Source organism: Callithrix jacchus, chromosome 1 (genome assembly GCF_049354715.1).
Source record: "Callithrix jacchus isolate 240 chromosome 1, calJac240_pri, whole genome shotgun sequence".
Lineage (NCBI taxonomy): Eukaryota > Metazoa > Chordata > Mammalia > Primates > Cebidae > Callithrix > Callithrix jacchus.
In genome coordinates, this window is record NC_133502.1 from 77,328,051 (window position 1) to 77,351,492 (window position 23,442).

Sequence of the window (23,442 nt, forward strand, 5' to 3'; positions counted from 1 at the left end):
GCCATGTTGGCCAGGCTGATCTCAAACTCCTGACCTCAAGAGATCCACCCTCTTTGGCTTCCCAAAGTGCTGGGATTACAGGCATGAGCCACTGCACCCAGCTGCTCAAGGCTTTGATCACAGCCTACTGTGTCTTGCATATGTAATTCTGCTTTTTGCTTTTTTAGATTATGCATTTTAGGTTACAGAGGAATAGAGTCCAGAAGCCTGGCTGATGCTTGCCAGGTCACACCACCTTCCTCTGAGGAAGGAAGGGCTGGTCTTGCCTCCATTTTTCTATCTGGGTCTTGTTGCTTTTTCACATCACTCTGGTGACCTGAACTCCTGCTTCTCTAGAGAAGTGGTTCCTGGCTGCAGTGAGCATCTGGCTGAGGTCCCTGTGAGGATGCTGTGAGGCTCTTAATGTAGATTACACAGTCAGTGATCTGGACTGAATGCTGAAATGGCCCAAGCCAGTTTCCAGGAATTCTGGATAATGTTGAAAACCAGAAAGACTTACTTTAAATTCTAACATGGACTTTCAGAGATGATGTGGAGAGCAAAAGGAGTTGAGCAGTGAGGATGAGTTGGGGCTCACAGTTTATTTAACCACCTTCCTCTATGTGGGTTTTTTGTGCCTCTTTTGGGGCTTTGGTCTGTGTTCACATCACCTTACCTGTTAATCCACCTACAGCTTACAAAAGAAAGGCAGATAAATTATGTATAGTTTTTGAGAATTGGGGGCAGCCAAGCTGTAGCCTGGAGCTTTTATCCTACTAAATATTATTCATAATATCCTGCTGACTAGTATTCATTTCTGGTTGCAGGGTAATGAGGGAATTAGAATACTGGTGCATGGTCTGATTCTGGGCAAAATAGTATGAGCTGAGATTGTTGAGTAAATTCAAAGTATTGAGTTGAAATCTTTAAACAGCAGTAGAAAAAAAAATACAGCACTCTTTGGGGTCCTTTCGTCCCTCCCTACAAGGCACCAGGGTTGCCATTTCTTACTGGTTCGTTGTCACCTTGGTGACGCATTGGAACTTGACCTTCCATTTTCATGTTCCTTGGTGTCCAGGATGAAGAATCCACCCAAACTCACTTTGCACTTAATTGGCACTTTTGATTTTCGGGTTTACTGCGAGGCACTTCAGCTTTGGGAAACTTTTTCACAAACGGCAAAAGAGCAATAACTTGGGGGTGATGAAAAAAGTAGGAGTGATGTCTTAAACTGTTTCTCTTTGGGAAAAAGTGCCACTGTTTCTCACAGCAGATGACTATCCCCTCTGTATCCATTTGAAGCTGTGCCACATTGACACCTAAATTTCATGTGGCCACTGGTCTGGGACAGCAGCCAGGCAGCATCTGTAGCCCTCAGCCCTGCCAGTGCTCTGTGTGGCATCTTCTCAGTCCCTTCCCCGAGTCTGGAGAGGGAGGTGAGTGGGCTTCTCCACCTCCCACTTCCTATTAGAGCTGTAAATCCATGCTAACCTTTCTCTTTTAAGAACTAATAAATTCAGCGAATAATAGGCTCCATCGAACTTGACCTGTTTTCAGTGTTCTCACATAACCTCTCTGAAGAGCTCTCTTAAAACAGTCTCGGAAATTTCATCGTGCTCCAAGTGGAGAGCCTGCAGCTGCCTCATTTGCTCACATTCACTTCATGTCTTCATGTAGCCCTTCCACTGGTGCTTGTGTTAGCTTATGCTGTTTCTTTTGGGCAGGTTCGTCTTTTTTATAAATGATAACTTCATTCATTTTCTAAGAAACGGTCATGTACAAGTGACTTTAATTCTGAATTGCATCATTGGGAAACATCACTTTCTGCTGCAGCTGCTAACCCAAACCTAAGGTCTGGGGCTTTGGGGTGCTTTGTACCTAATTCTTCATATTGCAGGGGTCGGGGAGAGAAATGCTCAGGTTCTTTCCTTGGGCTTTTTTAAAAAATATGAGACCGCATCTCCTTCCGTTCCCCAGGCTGGAGTGCAGTGGTGTGATCTTGGCTCACTACAACCTCCACCTCCCAGGTTCAAGGGATTCTCCTACGTCAGCTGCCTGCGTAGCTGGGATTGTAGGTGTGTACCACCTGACTAAAATTTTATTTATATTCTTAGTAGAGTGGGGTTTCACCATGTTGGCCAGGCTGGTCTTGAACTCCTGGCCTCAGGTGATCTGACCACTTCAGCCCCTCAAAGTCCTGGGATTACAGGCATGAACTGCTGCGCCCAGCCTCTTTCCTTAGCCTCAAAAACCACGAGTGTTTTCGGGGGCCCTTCAGTTGGGAGTAGCTACAGCTAGGACCTCTGACTTCTTTAGTGTTCTCGTGTGGCTTTGCCCATGTCACACCTGCCACTGCCTCTTGACCCTCTGAGATCTCCGTGCCTGTTTCATTTCCTCTGGGCATGAACTTTTGGCTACTGCCATTATCTCCCAAAGTCCATCAGGAGAGGAGTCCCAGAAGGTTGTCTCTAAATGTTTCTTTTTAAAATACTGTTTCTCTCCAGTCTTTTAAAATATTAATGAACCTTTGAAATTCCAGATCTTTTCCCACTTGCCTCACCAGCTGACCCGGATCTTTTGACTCAGTGCTCTGTTGGGATCTCTGAAAGTGAAATGATCAGTTCAGATGCTCCTCCCTGAAGAGCACAGCAGCAGCATCAGGAGAGGGGCCCCTCCAGATTGGAAGTGGTTTTTCTGACTCTTCTTTTGGTTTTGTTTGTTTTCTGAAAGTTGTTATTGAGCTGAAAGTGTAGCGTCACAAACTGGGGATGGAGAGGAGAGGGAGGCAGGGTGAGGGTTGTGGAGTGCGGAGGCAGGTAGCCCGTGGGGTGTCTCCTGTGCCCAGCGGAGCTGGAAACTACTTAGGTGCCAGAGCTTTTTCTGTGACCAAATTCTGGCTTTTGAAATAACCCAGTAACAGTTCTCTATGTTTTCATTCTGCCCACTCCTCCCACAGCCTGGTTCCTCAGAGGGAAGGAAGGAGGAGTGCTTTACAGCACGTGCCCCTGGCGGCATCATGGTACTTTCCTGGCTCTGCTGCCTCTGCCCGTCCATCTTTTATTATTTATTTTTTAAAATTTCTATTTTTTGCAGAACTGAACCTTTTTCTGCTCTCCCTTTCTCCCGTGTGTCTTTTTTCTTTGTGGTTGATAGTGTGTTGTTTTCTCCAGAGTATTTGTCATTAGAAACTTACAGCAAGCGTATACTTTCTAGCATGTCAGCATTTTTATTATGTTGCCCTCCTTGTCTTTGAAAACTGCCTGTGAACGCTGTGTAAAGTTTATCGTAAAAATCCTTTTTTTCCCCCTGTAGTCTCTCCATTTCAAGGACTAAAACAGTCTTGCGTTAAGTAAAAACCTGTGACCAGAGGTGAAGGAAGACTCTAGGAACTGAAAACTACGACAGAAATTAGCACAATTTGAAAACAAAACAAAATTGCAGAAGCCTTAGTTGCTTTCCACCTAAGAAGTTGGTTCAATGGAGAAAATGTCCACTGGAGTTTCAATAATGAATTTGGAGTTTGGGTGCAAAGGAATGACTCAGAGGGGCCCAGCTCTCGAGCTTGACAACAAAAATGCTGTTGTAAATGTAGTCTCAGGTGTAAATACCCAAGCCCTCTGGTACCCAGAGAGCTGGCCAGTCTGTGGTGCATGTGTGTCCCTGTGATGGCAATCATTGTAGTCGCTGGCCTTCAGAAGAACTGAGGATCTGATGGAGGTTTTTTTAATGTGTGTGTTTTCTGTTCACCTTGTGACCCTGTGTCAAAATTTATAAAGTAGAAAAGGCATTACTGAAATGGTACTTTCTGTAATTTGATAGTATCTGGCTTAATCGTCTTCACTTGACTCTTTGTAATACTGTTGTAATGAGTACCCAAGCTGCTTGTCTTCCACCAAAGAGTGCTTTATTAACAAGAATCTGTGAAAACCACATTTAAACACTGTTGCATGTTGTAATACCAGGTGGTACCTTGGTAACTCAAAACTTGCAAGAGAATATTAATGGTAAAAGAAGACTCAGGAGGAGAAGCTGACTTCAGAGTTGGAAGATGTTCCAGTCATTCCTTTCTCTGTCTTTAAGGGACTGAAGAACTGCAAGGTTGCCCATTGTTTGGTTGCCAGTCATACAAATTAACATCATATTTCCTTCCATGCCTGGAAAAAACACACTGTTGGTTTTTCCCCTTGGAAACCGCAATTCCAAATAATGTTGGCTTAAAAGAAAAAAAGTTACCGCTTTTTTAGAGTCCTTCTCTGTAACATTGGAATTTTTTTCCTCCTGAGATCAGCCAAAGGCCATTGATGTGGCCTGTGATCTCAGTGACAGTGATCTGCTTCTGGACCTCACTGTTGCCTTTGGTTAGGGAACACAACTAGTAACTCTGCAGAGTGCCTTCTCCCGCAGCCGTACTGAAACACAGCAGAGTCTGTGCCATGAAGCAATTACAGAAACAGAATTGATTTGCTGCTTTAAAAAAAAAAAAGAGGGACCCAAATAAAAGAATATTTAGTACCCACCTCGGTTCCTTCCATAAGAAGTGGGTGGTTTAATGATTGTTAACCCATTTTTGCCTGTGCTGGGAGCATGGAGGGCCAAGAGGTTGACAGGCAGTGGGAACCAAATGCCCTCCTAAGCCACAAGGCATGCACCAGATCAGTAGGCAATTCCATTTTAAGAAGCTGCCCTTTTCACAAAACTGCAAGGAATAAAAGCAGTTGGAATGAACAGGTTAAACTCTTCAATGCAAAAAGTAATTGAAAGGCAGTGCCTCCATTTTGGTATACTTTATCAGGAAGAAAGTATGAAATGGACCGGCATCAGGGGAGACAGAAGATGCCGTTGTCTTAGCCAAACAGGCGACTCTTTCCCCACCAGGCACTACGGGGTAGGGTCAGGCCAGCCTTTAAACCCTGGGGACTGGATCACAGAAAAACAGTGGTGTTCTGTCCCTGGAAATGAATAGGCACAAAGACCCACTTGCCTGTGGGAAGACCACTCTTCAATAAGACTTGGGTGGCGGAAGGAACATTCCTTTTGCTCTTTTGAGCTAAGACAATATAAATATTAAACAGTGCCATGCACAAAGCATTGAATTCTCAGGGCACCTCCTCTTCCCCTTCCCCTTTTTAAGCCATCCCCTCCATAAATAATAATCCAGGTAGTTGTGAAAATTGCGCTTCCTTCTGAACCCTTCTTAGTTTGGCTTTTCATCCCGTCAGAACAAGTAAACATGCAGCCGCCACAGCTCTTGTGAGTACTGTCTTCCTCCTGGTGAACAAGCCTTCTGGTGTTTTGTCCAAGAAAAGGAAGGGCGTCAGCGGAACCACAGTCCTTTTTCATTTTATAAACTGCTTCTTCATGTCGCCTGCTCAAGTTTCCAGCTACAATTTCTATCACTGGCGCTTTGTAAAAATCCTTCTATTTAACTGGCTCACTGAAATTAGTCATAGGAAGTTTGTGATTTGGTGAGGAAGCATTCCTTGTAATAACCAAATGACTTGGGATGGTTTTCATAGCAACAGTGTTATACTTACGGGGATCACATCTCTGGAATCCAGGAAGTCTCTGGGTTTGAGGGATGGAAAGTTCTTCCTGCTATGAATGAGAATGGACTCTTCCCCTTACTCTGAACTGAAACCACAAACACCCAGAATCTTCTGGGATTCTGACTTAGAGTCCTTGTTATAGAAGACATTGTTGCTGTGGAATATGAAACTGTGTGTGTCAGATGGAAAAATTCCCTTAAGAGCCTTAAATAGACCTGAAAGTACACCAGGACAGTTTGCAAATGGAATTATATATAGAAGTGAGTATTTTTAAGTGCCCTTGAAGCTTTCTGGGGACTCAAAATTATCAAGAGTCAGGCACAGTCCAGAGGAAGAGCGTCTGCAGCAAAACTGGGTTCCTAGAAGTATGGATGGATGTCGCTTTTTGTAAACCTTGGCGGGGAGCAGCGCCTTGTGAGAACAGGTGGCCAGGCATGGCCAATGCTTCCTGGCAGCACGAGGCTCTGCCAGTCTCCAGAATTCCCCCGTTCTGAGCTTGATGCCCTTGGCCTGTCCCTCACCCACTTCCTTCCCTCCCCCTAGCCCTCTCACAAGGGTGATTGCTACCTCTCTCTTTTCCTGGGCAGAGCAAATTTTAGAGGAGTTCCCAAGCTTTGTCACGAGGCCTCGGCTTGTGCATGGCCTGAGGGCTCTCCTGGGGCCTGCCCTCTTCCCAGTCACCCTCGGAGCCATAGGAGCAGTGCACTCATTGGATGTCTGTTCTTAACATAGCTCAACTGCTTCTCTTTCTACATTTTAAAAAATCGTTGTATTTTAGAAAGCAGTGCTCATCAAAAGCAACTTTTAAAACCTATTTTATCGTTCCTTTAATAGTTATCTCCCACTGAAACTGCCCTGGGGAGGCTAGCTGCTGCTCTTCCACTCTCCACATCAGGGTATTCTCCACATCACTGAGTGGAGATGACTCCGGATGTATTTAAAGACTGGACAATTCACCTATACTGTGTAGGAAATTACCTCCTTAATTACCTGGTAGAATTGTTAGCAGACGTGTTCATCCGATGATAGTACTGCAGTTTTCTATTAATAATTTGCAGACTTTTATCTAACCTGCACTCATGTACAGATTATTAAAAGTTTTAAAATGTAACTGATCAGTATTGATCAATCATTGTCTTGATTTTTTTTTACAATGTATATTTCAAATCATATTTTTTAAAGCCAAGAGAACTGGTTGAATGAATGTTTATTTTCCTGAAGGTATTTTTAAGATAAAGCTTCCTAATGGCCTGTAAACTTTGCATATATATGTAGTTTGATACATACTGTCACATTTGAAAATCTTGTGAGTTGTAACTGGTTTTATACAAAATATCAAATAATGGAAATTGTATAATTATAATCATGTAATTAAAAGTATTAACCAAACAGTCTTTTAGTTTATTGTGTTCCTTATCAAGCATTTTAGGCAGTGAGTAAAGCAGAGGTATCCCGGAATCTGTGCTGGTCTGCTAGGATGGCCATAATGGAACACCCTAGACTGGGTGGCTGACACAAGTTCATTTCCTCACAGTTCTGGAGGCTGGAAGTCCACTACTGAGGTGTGGGTGGGCTGGGTGTTTCTCCCAAGGCCTCTCTCCTGGGCTGCAGGCTCTGCCTCCTCCGGGCCTGCGTGGCCCTGGTGCCTCTTCCCATCTACTCCCCTCTTGTGAGGACACTGGTCAGATTGGATTGGGATCCGCCCCGATGGCCCTCATTTTACCTCGTTAAAGGTCCTGTGTCCACATAGAGCCACATTTCAGGGGACTGGGGTTAGGGCTTGAGTGTTTGAATCTGGAAGTCAGTCCAGCCCTCTTCTGTAGGGTAAGGTGGTGAGCGAGAGGGGGCCATTCCTCACACCCCAGCACCAGCTCACAGGACGCAAAGGTCTGATTTTCTGGAGACTTCTAAGGAGAACCCTCAGGTCCTTGGGGTCTCGCCAGCCAGGGTGTGTCGGCGTTGGCCATGGCGCCCTCTGCAGCTTGTGGTCCAACCCCAGACATGGGCCTTGTGCTCTCTACCTGCCCTGCCTCTGATGGCCTCTAGTGCTGGGCAGGAGTCCAAGGGCCCATTGTCCGCACCCCACACACAGCTTCTGCTGAGACAACACCCGGTGTTCTGTTGAGTTCTATCCAGCTCCCCCAAGGAGCTGTGCTTGGATTCGCACTGGGATACAGGTGTCCAAAGTAAAAACCAGAGACCTGCCTTCTTACCCCTTTCCTGACTCCCACCAACATGACCCCCCCGAGTGTGTATGTGCAGACCCTGGCTCTGTGGGAGCCGTGGCCTCTCCCTGCCCCTCCATGGCTTCTTCTGAGGCCAGTACCTGGTAAGGTGCTCCCCTGACGCACTAACGCTCAGGCAGCTGGCCCCGCCACGCAACTCTGTGAAGTCCCTGAGTGCTGTGAAGGGGCGGGCTGGCTTGGAGGCAATGCTTCAGATGAAACCACGCAGCATGTCTATTCCACCTGGGGAGCCATGTCTTCCAAGCCTGCATGGAGGAGGCAGCAGGCTGTGGATACCCCTGGCCCGTAGAGACTCGTTTCCTTCCTTGTCATCTGGAGCCACTCTGCCCAGGACCTGACCACGTGCAGGATTTGCTGATCCCCTCTGCTTCCCATTAAGTGAAATTGAAAATAATTCCTACCGTAGCAATTAGTATGAGAGTTAAAATACACTAAAACAGTATCAGGGGAATATCTTTCAATTCACTATTTTGTTATATTTTAGGTCATTTTCTCTAGATAATTAGGGAACTGAGAGCAGATTAGGGACAGATAGCAGATTATGGTCCCTCAGTATCTGAAATTTTGGGGACCTGCAGCATAATTTTATGGACGGGAAATGGTGTAAACATTTAAAAAGAGGTCATGTAAACTATTTTGCCTTGAAGTGGGGGCCACATGCTGAAGGTAAGTCTCGAGAGTTTGTTCAGAGGCAAGGCTGGGCCATAGGAGAGGAGTTGCGAGGGCCCTTTCCATGGCCCTCAGTGGACTGAGATGCAAGTTGCTGTGAAAGAGCAAGTCCAGTGGGTGCACCCTACCCCAGTTCCGCCACTTTTGTGACATCGGGCGCCCTTCATCTGCCAGCTGAGCCTCAGTTTGTTCAGTGGTAAAATTGGACTAGCTGTTTGGATTACAATTAACATTGTACTTCAGAAGTACATGGCTGAGCCTTAGCTGGGGGGGAGTGTGACATCTGCTCTGCTGTCTTTCCCTCCTCCGTGTGTCTAAGTGCAGCTGTGGGTGCATTGGAAAGGAGGATCTTTGGGGGAATTCTCCAAGAACACGACCTTTAGCTCCTCTGTGGTGTCCCAACTGGAGGTTACACCTTCCCTATCATTGGCCATGGAGGTGGCTTCTGAGGTCTTACTGTCACAGCATCACATCAGTGTTCTGCAGAAATTCTTCCTGGGCAGTGCTGGCTATTTCCTTAGGATAAATTCCTACAAAAGGGATTTCTGGGTCAAAAATGTGAAAGATGTTGAAGGTTTTTGCTGCGGGAAAAAGCCGCTTGGTAGAATTGTTGAGAGCATGCATTATGGGCCCAGGCTGTTTGAATGCAAACCTAAGCGCTGCCATAGCTTAGATTTGGGCTGAGTGACTTAGGCTCCCTAAACCCATTCCTTCTCTGAAATGGGGATGGTAGTATGCATCTTACAGGGTTGTGTGAGGATGAAATGAGTTAATATTTGTTCATCGCTGAGAACAAGTGTCTGGCACAGGCTAAGAGCCGAGTGTATTGTGCCTAATAAAAATAAAATTAATGCCGTCCAGGAGGACCGTCACGATGCGCAATCGCCGCTGCCCGCCCCACCCCCGTTAGCAGCTGTTGTGACGCTGGTGAGCTGCTCAGTTAATAGCAGGACAGTGGCCCCAGCGCCGCGGGTCGTGGGTCACGCTCGCTGCCCTGCCGTTTCTCGTCCTAGCCTTAGCTTTTCCGCAATGATTTTGGGCATTTTGCCTTCCAAGCGTTTGGCACCGCCTGCCCTTAAGTCCTAGCCTCACCGCATCTATCCGTTTATTGGGGGAGAAATGGACCCCCCTGAGCAAAGCCTTCCAGGTTTCTACCCAGCGCCTGGGGGGGACCCCGGCCCCTGTGGAAGTGGGGGCCCTTCCGCCTCGGCCTCCCAGCCTCTAACCCTGCCTGTCTCTTTGGCAGCAAGTCTACATAGCTTTGAAGCGCTTCTGGACGACGCGTACTCGGTCCACACCGAAATCCCCAGGTAAGGAGGCCCCGGCCCTGCCGCAGAGGCTCCACGGGGAAAGTCTGTTTCTAAAGGGGGAAGGGACTCCGCGTGGGAGGGCGGCCGTGTCCTTTGTGCGTTGTGGGACTCGGGGAGGACAATGGTTTCTCCTGGCCCTGGGTGTGTTTCTGTGTTAAACAAGACGCCTTTTCAAGCAGGGCTGTTCTCCCTGGAGTGGGACCCCGGGGAATGCAGCGCGTCTGGCGTTCCGCACCCGCCTACTGGGTCCAGCGGACAGTCCAAGCCCCCATGCGTTTGCCCGCCCCGGGCCGGTGCTTCCCCCAGCTGGGAACGGCTCACCTGCTTCCAATGCCGTTGGTCTCGGCCCGAGCACCGGACAGAGAAGCCGCCACGGTGCTCTCGGGCCGGGGGGCAGAGGAAGGCGCTTCCCGGAGGGACGGCGCGGGACGGGCTCCCGGGGAGATGGGGAACTGGGGAGCTGGTCCGCTGCGCCTCCTCCTGCGGGGACTTCAGGGTAGCCTGGGCGGTGGAGCCAGCAGGGTCCCCTCTGCCTGCGCCTCGAGTGCAGATTCAGCCTGGACCCAGCTGGAGGCAGGCACATGGAGCGCCCTGGCAGGCCTGCGGTTGGCCTGTCCTCAGGTAGCAGCGGAGTGTCCACTCAGCACTCACTAACCAGGCTGAAGGGTGACAGCTGATTGCTCTTCTGGTCCCCAACCTAAGTTTGCCTTGCGGTTGAGAGCTTGGCCCCGGAAACTAGTCCTTGCCGTCCACACAAAGTCACACCCGAGACAGGCCTGTGGGTGTTAAGTTCAGCCCTGTCCATCTCCTCCCTTTTCCAGCGATGGTTGGCCGTCCTGGGTTGTCACCTTCCTAGACCGGCTTCTGCTCTGGCTCTGGATCCACAGGGACTAGGCCTTCGGGGAAGGTCTCTCCTGGACACACCTGCTGCCTGCCGCAAGTTCTCTCCAGGTGCAATTGAAGCCTCTCAGCAGGTGTTTCTGTCTCGTTCTTCTGCTGGGTGTTTAGGCTTCAGCCCAGGGCCTTCCCTGGTGCCCCGGGGGGCGACTGGGTTGGAAGGGCCGGGCACCCGCGGTGGTAGCAGGCCCATCCCCACACAGCAGGGCAGTGCTGCTTGCGCCTTCTTAGTCCAGGAGCCCCTGTGAGGTCATCTGATGGAAGCTGAGCCCCCTCCATCTTCCCAGAAAAGTTCACTTGGAATTTTTGAAGGCTGCGTCGACAGGTTCACTTACAGGCTTGCTGGCTGCCACCACACACCCCAGGGGTGCCGTTCCACAGATGCCATGTCGAGGGTGCCCCGGAGGTGTGCAGTCAAGGCAGGGCCTATTAACCAGTCACCCTGCCTGGGCCTGCTGGGGAGCCTCAGTAAAAATTCCCAGGCAGCGTCTTTCTGCCTTGGTCACAACCACCCACTTCCCCAAGCCCGTCCCTCACAGGCCACCTGGCGTTCCCATTGCTCCTGCTTCCTTCCTATCTACCTTTCCTCTTCCTGAAAACTTCCCCAGAGTCACAACTGACTCCACCTCCATCCCCTCACCAGCAAAACATGCGAGTTGGGGTCAGTTCGTTTAGAACTTGGCCTCGGATACTTGAAATGCTTTTCTTACTGTTGCTCTGACGCAAGACCAGTGGCCAGTATCCATGTGGGCCACCGGGACAGTTGTGCGAGTTCATCTCACAATCCCGGGGAAGCACCAGGCACACTGAGGTTGGTGTGAGTCAAGTCCCGGGAGGGGGACAGGACACAACATGGTGCCCAGATAGGGCAGTCCTCCTGGAGGCGCCCTCGGTGCCTTTGCAGGGTGGTGGTTTTTGAGGAGAAATGTCTTACCCCACCTCAGTGTCTGAGAACATTTGAGACTCTCAGAAGTCCCCTGTGGGGTTTACATACAAGCTGATGCCACATGACAGGCACTCCCTACCCTACAAATGGCTTTGCCCTCCCTAAGTGATAGAATTAATTCAGCTCTCTGGGAGTAGGCACAGTTCTGAAAAGAAACAGTGCTCAGAGATGGCATTTGTTGGTTCTCTGCTGCTTCCCACAGAGGCCTGATTGGCCCAAGGCGTAGCTATAAGGGGTGTGAAAGCCTTTGCTATAGGATTGGGGAAATTCCTGTCATCTGGAGTCCGAGGAAACTTTGTGGCTCAGGCAGAGGCTTTCCAGGAGCAACAGGAGATGTGCAGAAAGGCTGGGCTGGGTTGGGCAGGCAGCTGCTAGGCTCTTAGGCCTGGGGAGCCAAGTTTTAGTCCCATCCCAATTGCATGAAGACCCGAGGGTGTGCCGTCTGCACTGCTGCTGTGTGCAGTACCCTACTAGGCACCATGACCATCTCCACATGGCTCGGAGTGGCTGAGCACAGGGACACACGGCACACACTCCATGGCTCATCACCTGCTGAGGAACAGGTGCCCCTTTTCCTATCCCTTCTCCTTCTCCTAACAGCTTTGCCCAAGGGACTAATCCTTTCACTGGAAATTTCAGGAGTGTGTAGACAGAACATGGGGCTCAGCGACTGAATCTGGTTTCAGCTTTTACCTGCCCTAATAGTAGCCAGGGAGCAAGGAAACCGGCATCCTTGCCTGACTGTAAAATGACGAGGCATGACAAAACAGGACTCCCAGGCCCTCAAGCAAACGCTCTGCTCCTTCAGTAACCAAGCTCTGCCGCAGGTGCAGGGGCAAAGCCGGTGGGTGGAGGGGCATCCTGCAGACTTAAAACATGTCCAAAGAAAAGGCAGCACAAGTGTGAGGGGAGCGCCTGTGGGCGGTGAGTCCTGTGAGCAGGGATGAGGTGGTGATCAGCATGGTCCTTGTGGCCAGGCTTTGGAGGAAAACATAGTTACAAGGGAGTTCTGCACTTTTTATTTTTTTAAGAGATGAGATTTCACTCTGTCACCCAGGCTGGAGTGCAGTGGCGCGATCACAGCTCACTGTAACCTCGAACTCTTGGGCTCCAGCCATCCTCCTGCCACAGCCTTCCGAGTAACTATGACTACAGGGGCATGCCACCCACCTAATTTTAAAATTTTTTGTAGAGCCACATTCTTACTGTGTTGCCCAGGCTGGTCTTGAACTCCTGGCCTCAAGCAATCCTCATACCTCAGCCTCCCAACATATTACAGGTATAATGCCCAGTCTAGATTTGTACTTTTATCTGTATCCTATTGGATAATAAAAAGGTTTTAGAATATTTCTGCATTTTTCCTTCCTCATTCCCTTTTCCACACCTCCTGTCTTCCATAACACAGGCCCCTGTGGGGCAGAACAGCCCAAGGCCTCACATGCCCACAGCCCGCCCCAGGTTGTCTGAAGCAGGAGGGTCAGGGAAGGCCAGGATCCTTGCAGAAGGCTCAGGAGACAGCAGCAGCTAAAGAAAATGGGCACATCTTTTTTCTGTGTCTACAGCGGACGCCGTGTCTGTGGAGGGTGGGCGGGCCCACTGCTGCTGAGAACAGGGCAGGCACCAGCCACGCGGTCTGCCTTTCCTAGCCCCAGAGACCCAGGCCCAGCTGCTCTGGAGCACCTGCCAGCACTGCACAGTATGGTTTCAGAGGACAGTGACATCCTTCCAGTGAAGCTCCCAAGCACTGGAATGGCATGGACTTGCTGATCAACAGAAGGAAATGGTCTGAAGTCTGACCAACACAGCGAAGGAGGGTAGCTGGCTCAGAGGGGCCCGCCTTGTGTGGAATGAAAACACCAAAGGGTCATGAGCAACATTAGGTCAGAGGGGTCGTGTTCAAAGCATCTAACTCAGACTTCGGAGGCATTCCCAGCGAATAGCAGTGTGTCCTGGCTGCCTCTTCCCAGACTTGTCTGACAGGCAACTTAGGTATTCATCCCAAGTGAGGTACCGACCCCCTCCCTCTTGGGCAGCACCTCCCTTTTTAAATTCTGAGACAGTCTCGCTCTGTGGCCCAGGCTGGAGTGCAGTGGCATAATCTCGGCTCACTGCAACTTCCACCTCCCAGGTTCAGGTGATTCTCCTGCCTGAGCCTCCCAGGTAGCTGAAATTACAGGTGCCTGCCACCATGCCCAGTTAATTTTTGTATTTTTAGTACAGACAGGGTTTCACCAGGTTGGCCAGGCTGGTCTTGAATTTCTGACCTCAGGTGATCTGCCTGTCTCGGCCTCCCAAAGTGTTGGGATTGCAGGCGTGAGCCACCGCACCCAGCCAAACACCCCCATCTCTAGAGGATCCAGCCCCCCAGCCGCGTTACTGCAGGGTGGTTTCCCCCGCCTGGTTCCAGGCTGTGTGCAGCCGCCCCAGGACCTCACCCAGAGCTGGGTCTTCAGGAGCTGCCCTGGAGGCACAACTCAGACATCTGAGGCTGAGCAGTCAACTCCTGCTTCAGAAATGATCCAGTCTGGCCTGGGCATGGCTAACCAATTCAAACTTGCTTGACCTCCACTTTTCAGGAGCCTTGGGGACAACAGACCCTCGTGGGCGTCTTTCATGAGGTTACTCTGCTTGAGTCTAAGTTGCCAGCCAGAACCGTGGTGCCCAGGGTGCACTGCCCCAGGACTTCTCTACACCCACACCACAAGCACCACAGGAGTCTGGCTGGGGCACTGTGGTCCGAAAGGTCCTGCTGCCTCTACATCTGGCTGTCCCTATGGTGTGCTGGTTATGCCCCCCTGCCCTTCGCTTCTGTCCTCCCTGGCTTCTCTGGGGCACTTGGGGCTACATACACCTTGGAACAATCAAAACCCCTCCACCCAGGCGCATGACCAAGTCGGTGACAGCAAATACAGCCCATTCCGGGTTCAGAACGTGCACCGGGTCCCCCCAAACTGTGTTCAATCACAGGACTCAACAGCTCTATGGAATAGGAACTGTCACTGTTTTGCAACTGTAACATTAAACCAAGTGCTATGGGCTTTTCAAGTATTGTTCACAACACTACAGGGAAGTTCCTTAAAAGGAATCTCTGGCTTATCTTCAAAGCTGCGGTGAGGCAAAATGACAGTGTGACAGCTTCAAACCCAGTGGGTCATGACACAGCCCTTATGTTGTAGCAGCTAGGTGAAGATTTCTGGAATCGGGGCACTTGCATCCATTGCCTTTTCCAGGAAAGGGAATAAAACACTCAATTGATAAACCTTAGTACTCAGATAGTAATTTAATAAGAGACCAAAAACAGGCTGTCACCCAAAGCAAACACCCTTAACTGACCCTAATCTGTATGGATTCAGCTGTGATTATTCAACAAAATCATGACCACCTGCCATGGCCTGGGAGTACCGGAAGGACTGTTTTCTCTACACTAAGTCAGGGGCGAATACCAACCTTTATTTGCACTTGGGTTCCAGTTCAAAGCCACCTTAGACAGTGTGGCAAAGTGAAAAAAGCACAGATCCTGGGGCCGAGGTTCAGATTCCATCACAGGCGAGCATATGAACTGTGTGAAAACCGGTAGACACTACCTGTGGTATCTATGGGAAAGCAGGGAGAGCATCACCCCAGCTTCCAGCAGCTCTACAGCTACCTGGACCGCAGGCCCTCCTAGGCCCACTTCCTCTGCAGCACAGAGTGTGCTCTGTGGGTGGGCATGAGTGGCTTTGGGTCCAGCAGTTCAAGGTGGGACTCCAGGTGAGTTACTGAACCTCTGGGGTATACCCCAAACCCCAAACTTTCACCAAAAGTAATAAAGAGGAATTCTAGAACTGGGTCCAGGAATAAGTGAGAAAAACTGCTTATAAGTGCCTAATAAATACTAGTTATTTACAACTCTTGCCCAGGCCGAGGGCAGAGGCCTTTGTACACAGCTGCCAAACTCTGATGCTAGCTCTGCAAAAGAAAGGATGCGGTATTTGCTTTTGCCACGATCCCTTTCCATTTGATTGGCAGGTTAAATAACATGGTTTTTAAAGTCATATACTGAATATTCTTCCTAAAAACCACCCGAACACTAGATATGTGTGTGTGCACACAGAAACCACGAGGTAGTTTAAATCACCATTAAATATCAACACTTTCTCTGATTCTGTGTCACAGAGTGGTGACCAGTGGCAATTTAAAATGATTGGTTAGGTGAAAACCAGAACTCAAAAATTCCAGGAGAGTAGATAACATTTACAAGTAAACAGTAAGTACAACTCTATTTTAATTTCTTGGTCTCTGAAAACTAAGCTGTGACTGCTTTACATGAACAGTTCAAGGTCTATGCATTTCCTCTAATGCTAAAGGCACAGCCCCTGGGAATCTACCACTTCCTACGAGCCTCAGTGGAGCCTATTTTACAACCCCCTTTCCCTCCAAGCTTCTGTGGAGGAGATTCCATACAATCTCTATGTACACATTTTAAACATTATTCCTGAATGTCATTTCAAATTCCTTCGATAAAAACACAATCGCCATTCTTCACCTTCTTGGGAAAGGGCCTGCTCTCGAGCCTCTGGAGAAGCCCCTCTGTCTAACAGCGCAGCCTGAAAAAGTGCAACGAATTCACACGATAGGGAAAAGCAACATCTATTGTTCCTAGAGTCCGACTGTCTTCTCACAGCCGGAAGAGTCTCTCCATGGGTGTGCAGTGCAGCTCCTCAGTGCCAGGAAGTAGCACTCTTTCAGGAAAGTGCAGGGAAGTCTTCAGGGTCGTCTGGGTTGGGGGCAACATCTTGCATCTAAAGAAGAAAATAAAAACTTTGAAATCCACTGCCCCTTCACCCATTCCTAATATCCCAATGGGATAACTAGGGCCTGGCACCAACACCGAGGGGCCTGCATTAGAGGCAGGATCCACAGTGGGAAGGGGAGAATCACAGATCAATGCAAACCCAGCAAAGTACAGCTCCCCTCCCACACAGGCCTCTGGCCCCCTCACAAAACGGGCTGCCTCCCTTCCTATGTCCTGCAAACTCTTACTGGGGGGGCTCTGCATGGGGCACATCCTTCATCAAGTAAACAGAATGGTTACTGCATGTCAGGCAATGGAGGGAGGAGGTGCACAGACAGTTCCTATCCTGGGGAGCTCATGGTGCCAGAGAAACTGAACATCGAGTCAGGAGCTTCACTAACAAGTCCTGGGAAGGAGGGGCCACATGAGGGCCGTCCAGTGTTATTTGGTGGCAAAGTAGACATCAGGGTCAGTCAAGCCTTTGTGGGAAGAGAAAGTTCTCCCTAGGTTGAACCCCAACAGATGAGGATGAGCAAAGGGCACACAGACCTGGTTTGGGCCACCATGCCCAGCTAATTTTTTGTATTTTTAGTAGACAGGATTTCATCATGTTGACCAGGATGGTCTCGATCTCTTGATCTCGTGATCCACCCACCTTGGCCTCCCAAAGTGCTGGTTTGGGAAACAATGTGACCTGATGGGGCAGGCGCAGGCCCTAGGACAGTTGTGAGCAGAAGCTGCACAGGTTGTGGGGGTGGGGAAGGTGTGGAAGCAGGTGGTGCTGGATTCCCAGAGTGGTTTCCCAACACACCTGCCCGGAGTGCTGCAGGAGCCAGAGCTCCACTACAGGAAAGGAGTCGGGAAGTGCTTCCTAGTCTCAGAATAGACTCTATTTCCAACCCGGCCCCAAATATACCCCCTCCCCCCAGAATTGTGGTTTTGCTCTTGCTTAAGCAAAAACAAACCACAGATACTGCTTCCAGGGGCTGCTCCCTAGAGCGAAGGAACCAGGCAGCAAGCGAAGCAATGCCCAGACCAGCCAAAGAGATGGGGTCTGTGCCTGCTCCAACATCATGAGGACCACATGGTGGCCCATGCCGGCCACAGGGCCTCAGGGCTGACTTCCAATGAACAGGTGTCCATGCCACATTAGAAAGCGCCTACTACATGCTAGGCACAGCGTAAACCAACCGTGAGCAAAAGCAGCTTGACTGAGAACCACACCAGTGGGACTCCAGTGGCACACAGAGATCAGGCTTCAATGAAAAGAAACTCCTTTGCTCAGAGACCTTGACCGGTCTAGGAGATGTGATGAAAGAAACCTGTGAGGAAGTGAGGTTGGAAGAATGAACTTAGGCCAGCAGGCAGAGGCCAGGGGTAAGGAGCATGCTGTGTTGAGAGCTGGAAGCAGGCAGCCGTGGCCGAGGACAGTGTGAGGCAGGTGAGCCGAGTGAGGGAGGTCCCCTCACAAAGGGCTTGAGGTCTTAGTAAGGACTTTGTCCACTCTGCCAGCATCACATGAGCCCAGGACATATAATCAGGTCACAGGAAGCAAAACGTCAGGTGTTCCAGTTCAATCCCGAGCTGGGGAGCTCATCTAATGCAGATGAGAGTGAGTTTTCTCCGATCCGGAGACTGCCTTCACGGCAGACCCTGGAAGCCAGGGCTACAGAATGGTCTCTCACCGATGGATGTCCATGATGCTACAACACAGTCCAAATGCCCCAACATCAGTCCCACACTGGCTACAGGAAGAAGCAACTGCAGAAACTGATGACCCTCTGAAATTAGAACATCCTGGGCCTGGGGCACTGTCCTTATCTACTTCCTTCAGCAAACCACCTGAGAATTTACAATACCGATACCTACCACCACTTCTGCTCTGGGTCCATAGTTCTCTGCCCTCCTGATCCTTCCCCGGCCTCCCCGGTTGCCTCCTCTGGCTCCACGCCCGGGACGAGGGAGGTTACCAAAATTAATCTCCAGCTGAGATGTGATGTCATTGGCGGCTTTCCGGAAAACATGGGAATCGTCCTCATAGTCATCTTTTACCATCTGAAACATAGTTACAGCATCAAACACAAGTCCACAGCCATCCCCACACTCAGCTGCCTTAGTGGCTGCGATGTGCTGCCCAGGAGCTAAAACACCAGCAGGGGCCAGACAGAGCCCTAGGCTGCAGCGCTGGACAAAGGAAGACAGCACTGCTGTTTCTGTACCTGTTGCAGTCCCCCATTCTTGCAATTCCAAACATCCGTGAACTTACTATGATTCAAAGGTGGGTGGGACCAAATTTCTATTAGCTGAGCAGGTTAAGATGTAAGATTTGGCATGAGCAATCATAGCAAATGATATACATGTTTTATATCTAAGTGCATTTTGCTGAGATAAAGCTTTCATTTCTGCTTATTTTCTGTCTTATCTGCTCACAAATGCTTTGATAAATAAGGAAACGTCCCCTTTCCAGAATAGAACAGAGAAATTCCTTTCAGCAGGGGTGCTGACTATAAATATCAGGTGCTAAAAGTCACATGACTTATAATAAACAATTCTGACCCAAAATATAGAGAAATTTTATAAAATAACAGAGTACAGGTACCTGAGTGCTCTACCAACGCTGCACAAGGAAGTTAGGCTGCTTTTTTTTTTTTTTACTTAAAACTCTATCTCTTGTTACAACTATATTAAATAAATTAATTAAATCGGATCCAAATTTGATTTGGCTTCAACTCCTAATAATGGATAAAACAAAACAAAACAAATAAACTAAAATCCTACAGAAAGGAAACCTGTCAATGACCTCGGGTGAGAATCTCCAAAGTGCTGGAACAGTAAACATTCCTACAACCAGGAAACGGGACACAACTGCCATGAGCACATCGAAACCTTTAGGCCACAGGCTCATGATGGGCTTCGTGTTTAACATTTGCGTCCCCTTTAAGGTCTCAGGTTAAAGCAGAGGCTTTAGGTAGTTGGACACTTAATGCTAAGAGGATGAAGAGAAACAATCCAGGAGCACTGGCACTCTGTGAAAAGGTAAACACACAAAAATAGTAACAGGCAAAATAATCAACTCTTGCATTGTTTGGCACTGGCAGGGAGAGCACTGGTAAGTTCTGTCCCGGGGCGCTGCCTCTGCAGGAAGGGCCATGGGGCGGTAAAACGGGGTGAACCCAGTCTAAGGGCTCCACTTGCAGCTCCAGCTGGCCCCGCCAAAGTGCTTCAACTGCCCAGGGCCTTACACGGGGTTGTTATTAGGTCTGAACTTTGCTAGGTGTTCTAGCGCTTCTGTATTTTCAGGTGTCCAGAACAAAGTAAACTGATGAACTGAAGATCTGGCTGATGTTGCTTTAGAATTGTTCTTAAAGCAACATAATCCTCAAGATTATGTTATAAAGTCCTCAATCCCCTAAGATTAACAAGGACCAAGATGTGTGCTTTACCGAGACCAAGCTCGATGACTCAGCTAACCCACTTGCTTCAAATATTCTGAGAGACCTCTGGAGCCAGGGAGGATGAATCTGGCATGGATTAAAGAAGGGCAGCTTCTATTTTTACCTAACATGTCAGCTGCACATTTCAACCCTGACAGCACATTTGTTTTAGAGAAAGTTTTATTTACAATGCCTAGAACAAAGAACAAAGGAAGTGGACAAGTAAAGAACCAACCCAGCTCGCTAATGGACTTAGAAAACACCTGCCTGGGATCGCCAGGGAAATAAGGCTCTGGCCACCTAGTCTACAAAAAGCCATTTCTTGTGAACAGCTCAAAGCTTAGTAGTAAGGCCTCCTACAGCTTGGGCTGGCCAAAACAAGAAGGTGGGAGAGAATCCTGTATCTTAAATACCCTCTAATCAAAGTATTCACTCAGAAAACAAAACTAACTGAAGTGTCAATCACTCTACAATAGTATAACATTCCTGAGATTCCAAATGAAAATCAATGACTGATACCCTGCACAGGGGAAGTGCCTGCTCATTCCCACCCTGACACAGTGACTGGTATCAAGCTGTAACTGAATGACACAGATTCTAAATCCCATGATGAGAATGCTTCAATGGACCTATCCTTAAGTTCACTAACATACACAGGTGACTCGATGACCAGCGGCATCCCTATCAACATACACTGCTAGATATTTCCCCAGAAACCTCCCCCTGCAAAACGGAAGCATCTGAGAAGAGCTAGATGTGAGTCTTGAGAAATAAGGCCCTCACAACACAGGAGATCCCTGAGCAACCCTCGCAGCATGCTGGCCACTGTGGCAGCGCCTGACTAAGCTGCCAGGCAATTTGGGGGCTCATCTTCTGCCACATCTGCAGTTAGGCAGGGGGCGCGAAGCTGCTGAACCAACATGGGAAAGCCGTCAGAAGAGCATGGCACCTCAACCACAGTTTAAAAAGTCATCAACTACTCACACTGAAATGCTCTCATCAAGAATCAGAGCTGAAGGTAAACCTAATTAGGGAATACAGAGTGTAATTATCCTTTGAATAACTTTGAATTGTACAAGAAACAATCTGTAACTCTCACTTGAGAAAAATGCAGTTAACACACAGTGTGTGTACAGTCCCAGGGTGAGCAGGAGATGCACTGTTAATCAAACTGCTTTGCGTTTCTGTCAGTAACACAAAGTTTCAATTCCTTTCCTTAATGAGCAATAAAGACACAGTAAAATTGGGCATATATCATCTCTGATTAGAAACAAGAGCACCAACCACTAATGTTCCATTTTCAAGATGGAAGTGGAAAGGTGCATTTCACTTCCAATAAGGTAAAAGTAAAGATTACCTCTACATACAAAATATAATGCTTACATCATCTCTATATTTTGACTTGTGAATCACCACTGCTTTGGAAGGAACAGTGGATTCTGGTTTCCGGATGTTAAACTCAGGCTTTGGTCTGGTCTGTTCTTGAAGATTTTTCCACTCATCTAAAGTCATCTCTTGAACTTGAGTTTCTTCTTCTACCTCCAACTCAGGAACTCTATAAAGAGATGTATAATCATAAATAATAATTTTTGATGGTACTGAAATGTCTACTTTATTAAAGTTATAACCATTAATTAAACATACTTTTGTGGTACTGCATCTCAAATGTAAATAAGGTAAGACAATCTTTGACTCACAAGCTTCCATATTTTATTTTCAACATTTTATGTCATCACTGCCAACAGAAGATACTTCCTGTGTTCAAAGCAATCTTTGAAAAATGGGAACATCATCATCCTGATGACATTAACATTACACTTCACCACTGGCACTCCCTTCCAGAGAGCATGACAGACAAAATGAGGCAATTATGGAAAATGGGAGAAGCTACCAAAATAACATACAGGAAACCATAAACAGAAGTTTTAAAGCAGTGGCTCATAAATGCATACTTTTGTAGCTCTCCTCTTTAAATTAATGAGTTTTAAAAAGAAAACAAAGACAGACATATAGATTGATAGAATAGAATTCAGAGTCCAGAAATAAACCCTCACATTTACGGTCAATTGATTTTTTTTTTTTCCAATCATGGTGCCAAAGACAATTCAATGGAGAATGGAAAGTACTTTCAACAAATGGTGCTGGGACAACTGGATATCCACCTCAAAAGAAAGAATGAAGTTGGACTCCTGCCTCACACCATCAATATAAGAGCTAAAATAGAAAACTCTTAGCAGAAAACCTAGGCAGAAATCTTTGTAACCCTAGATTGGGCAATGGTTTCTTCCACATGACACCAAAAGCACAAGCAACAAAAGTACATACATTGAATGTCGTCAGACACTTTTATACTACAAAGGACAACATCAAGAAAGCAAAAAAGACAGTCTACAAAATGGGAAAAAGTATTTACAAATAACATATCTCATGGGGGACTTGTATCTAGAATGCATTAAAGAATTATTTATAAAGCATGGTAGCTCATGCTGATAGTTCAAGTTACTCAGAAGGCTGAAGTACGAGGATCACCTGAGACCAGGAGTTCGAGGCTGCAGTGAGCTATGATCACACGTGTGAATGGCCACTGTGTTCTAGCCTGGGTAACATAGTGAAGCACTGTTTCTTTTCTTTCCTTTTCTTTTCTAAGAATGCTTTATGAATTCTAGATACAAGTCCTCTTTAGTTGAGACAAATGACCACCCTCCTCACAAAAAAGGCAAGGACCTGAATAAACATTTTTCCAGAGAAGATATACAAATAGCCAGTAAGATGCTGCACATCATTAGCTATTAGAGAAAGACAAGTAAAACCACAGAGCTGTACCAGTCCACACCCAGTGGGATGGTTAGAATAAAAACACATTTGACGAGTGTTAGGGAGGATGTGGAGAAACTGGAACCCACATATGCTGCTGGTGGGTATGTGAAATGATGTAGCCACTTTGGAAAGCAGTCTGGAAGTTCCTCAAAATTTTAAGCTGAGTTAGCCTCTGACCCAGAAATTTCACTCCTGGGTTTATACCTAAGAGAAATGAAAACATACAACCATGTGAAAACTTAGACCCAAGTGTTCACTGCAGCACTATTCATAATAGCCAAAAACTGGACCTAACCTAAATGTCTATTAACTAACAGATAAACAAAGTATGGTATGTTTCTTGGAATATTATCTGGCAATAAAAAGAAACAAAGTACTAATACAAAACTTGAAAAAATGATGCAAGTGAAATAAACCAGGCAGGAAAGACTTCTGTATATGATTCCATTTACATGAAATATTCAGAAGAGACAGGAAATTCACACAGACAGGAAGCAGATTAGTGATGACCAAGGGCTGCAGGGAGGGAGGATAGGGAGTGACTACTTAAGGGGCATGAGGTTTCCTTTTGGGATGATGAAAACGTTCTGGAGCCAGATCACAGTGATGGTTGTGTAACACTGCGAATGTACTAAATGCCACTGAATTGTACACTTTAAAATGATTAAAACTGTAGATTTGTAAATCACCACAAAAATACGCAAAAAATGAAAGAAATGAAGACTGGCACATGCTACAACATGGATGAACCTGAAAACTGTATGCCAGTTAAAATAAGCCAGGCACAAAGGGAACACGGAATGATTCCACTTAGACACCGAGAA

At 47.7% G+C, this 23,442-nt stretch overlaps 2 protein-coding genes across 27 annotated transcripts in view; one reads left to right on the forward strand and one right to left on the reverse strand.

Annotated features, from left to right (window-relative positions):
- CDC14B (cell division cycle 14B) overlaps nt 1–12,940 on the forward strand; it is a 138,808-nt gene extending 125,868 nt beyond the window's left edge. For 13 of the 23 annotated variants that reach the window (XR_013532383.1, XR_013532406.1, XR_013532410.1 and 10 more), the window contains one exon: nt 3,292–6,916. Coding sequence is in view for 9 of the 23 variants with exons in the window: in XM_035300251.3 (XP_035156142.2) it covers nt 3,292–3,328 (37 nt within the window). In the remaining 14 variants the exon portion in view is untranslated. Of the gene's footprint in view, nt 1–3,291; nt 6,917–9,686; nt 9,751–10,571 lie in introns of those variants that run through there. The other 10 variants (XM_054253937.2, XM_078365723.1, XM_078365725.1 and 7 more) reach the window with 3 other exon arrangements.
- Nucleotides 12,941–14,858: 1,918 nt separating this feature from the next.
- The window catches only part of HABP4 (hyaluronan binding protein 4), a 41,168-nt gene continuing 32,584 nt past the window's right edge, over nt 14,859–23,442 (reverse strand). For 2 of the 4 annotated variants that reach the window (XM_035300434.3, XM_035300429.3), the window contains exons 6-9: nt 21,185–21,356; nt 18,237–18,422; nt 17,559–17,689; nt 14,859–16,374 (exon numbers count right to left, since the gene is read on the reverse strand). In XM_035300434.3, coding sequence (XP_035156325.3) covers nt 16,251–16,374; nt 17,559–17,689; nt 18,237–18,422; nt 21,185–21,356 — 613 coding nt within the window. In that variant the 3' untranslated portion in view covers nt 14,859–16,250. The remainder of the gene's footprint in view (nt 16,375–17,558; nt 17,690–18,236; nt 18,423–21,184; nt 21,357–23,442) is intronic. The other 2 variants (XM_008993834.4, XM_008993831.5) reach the window with 1 other exon arrangement.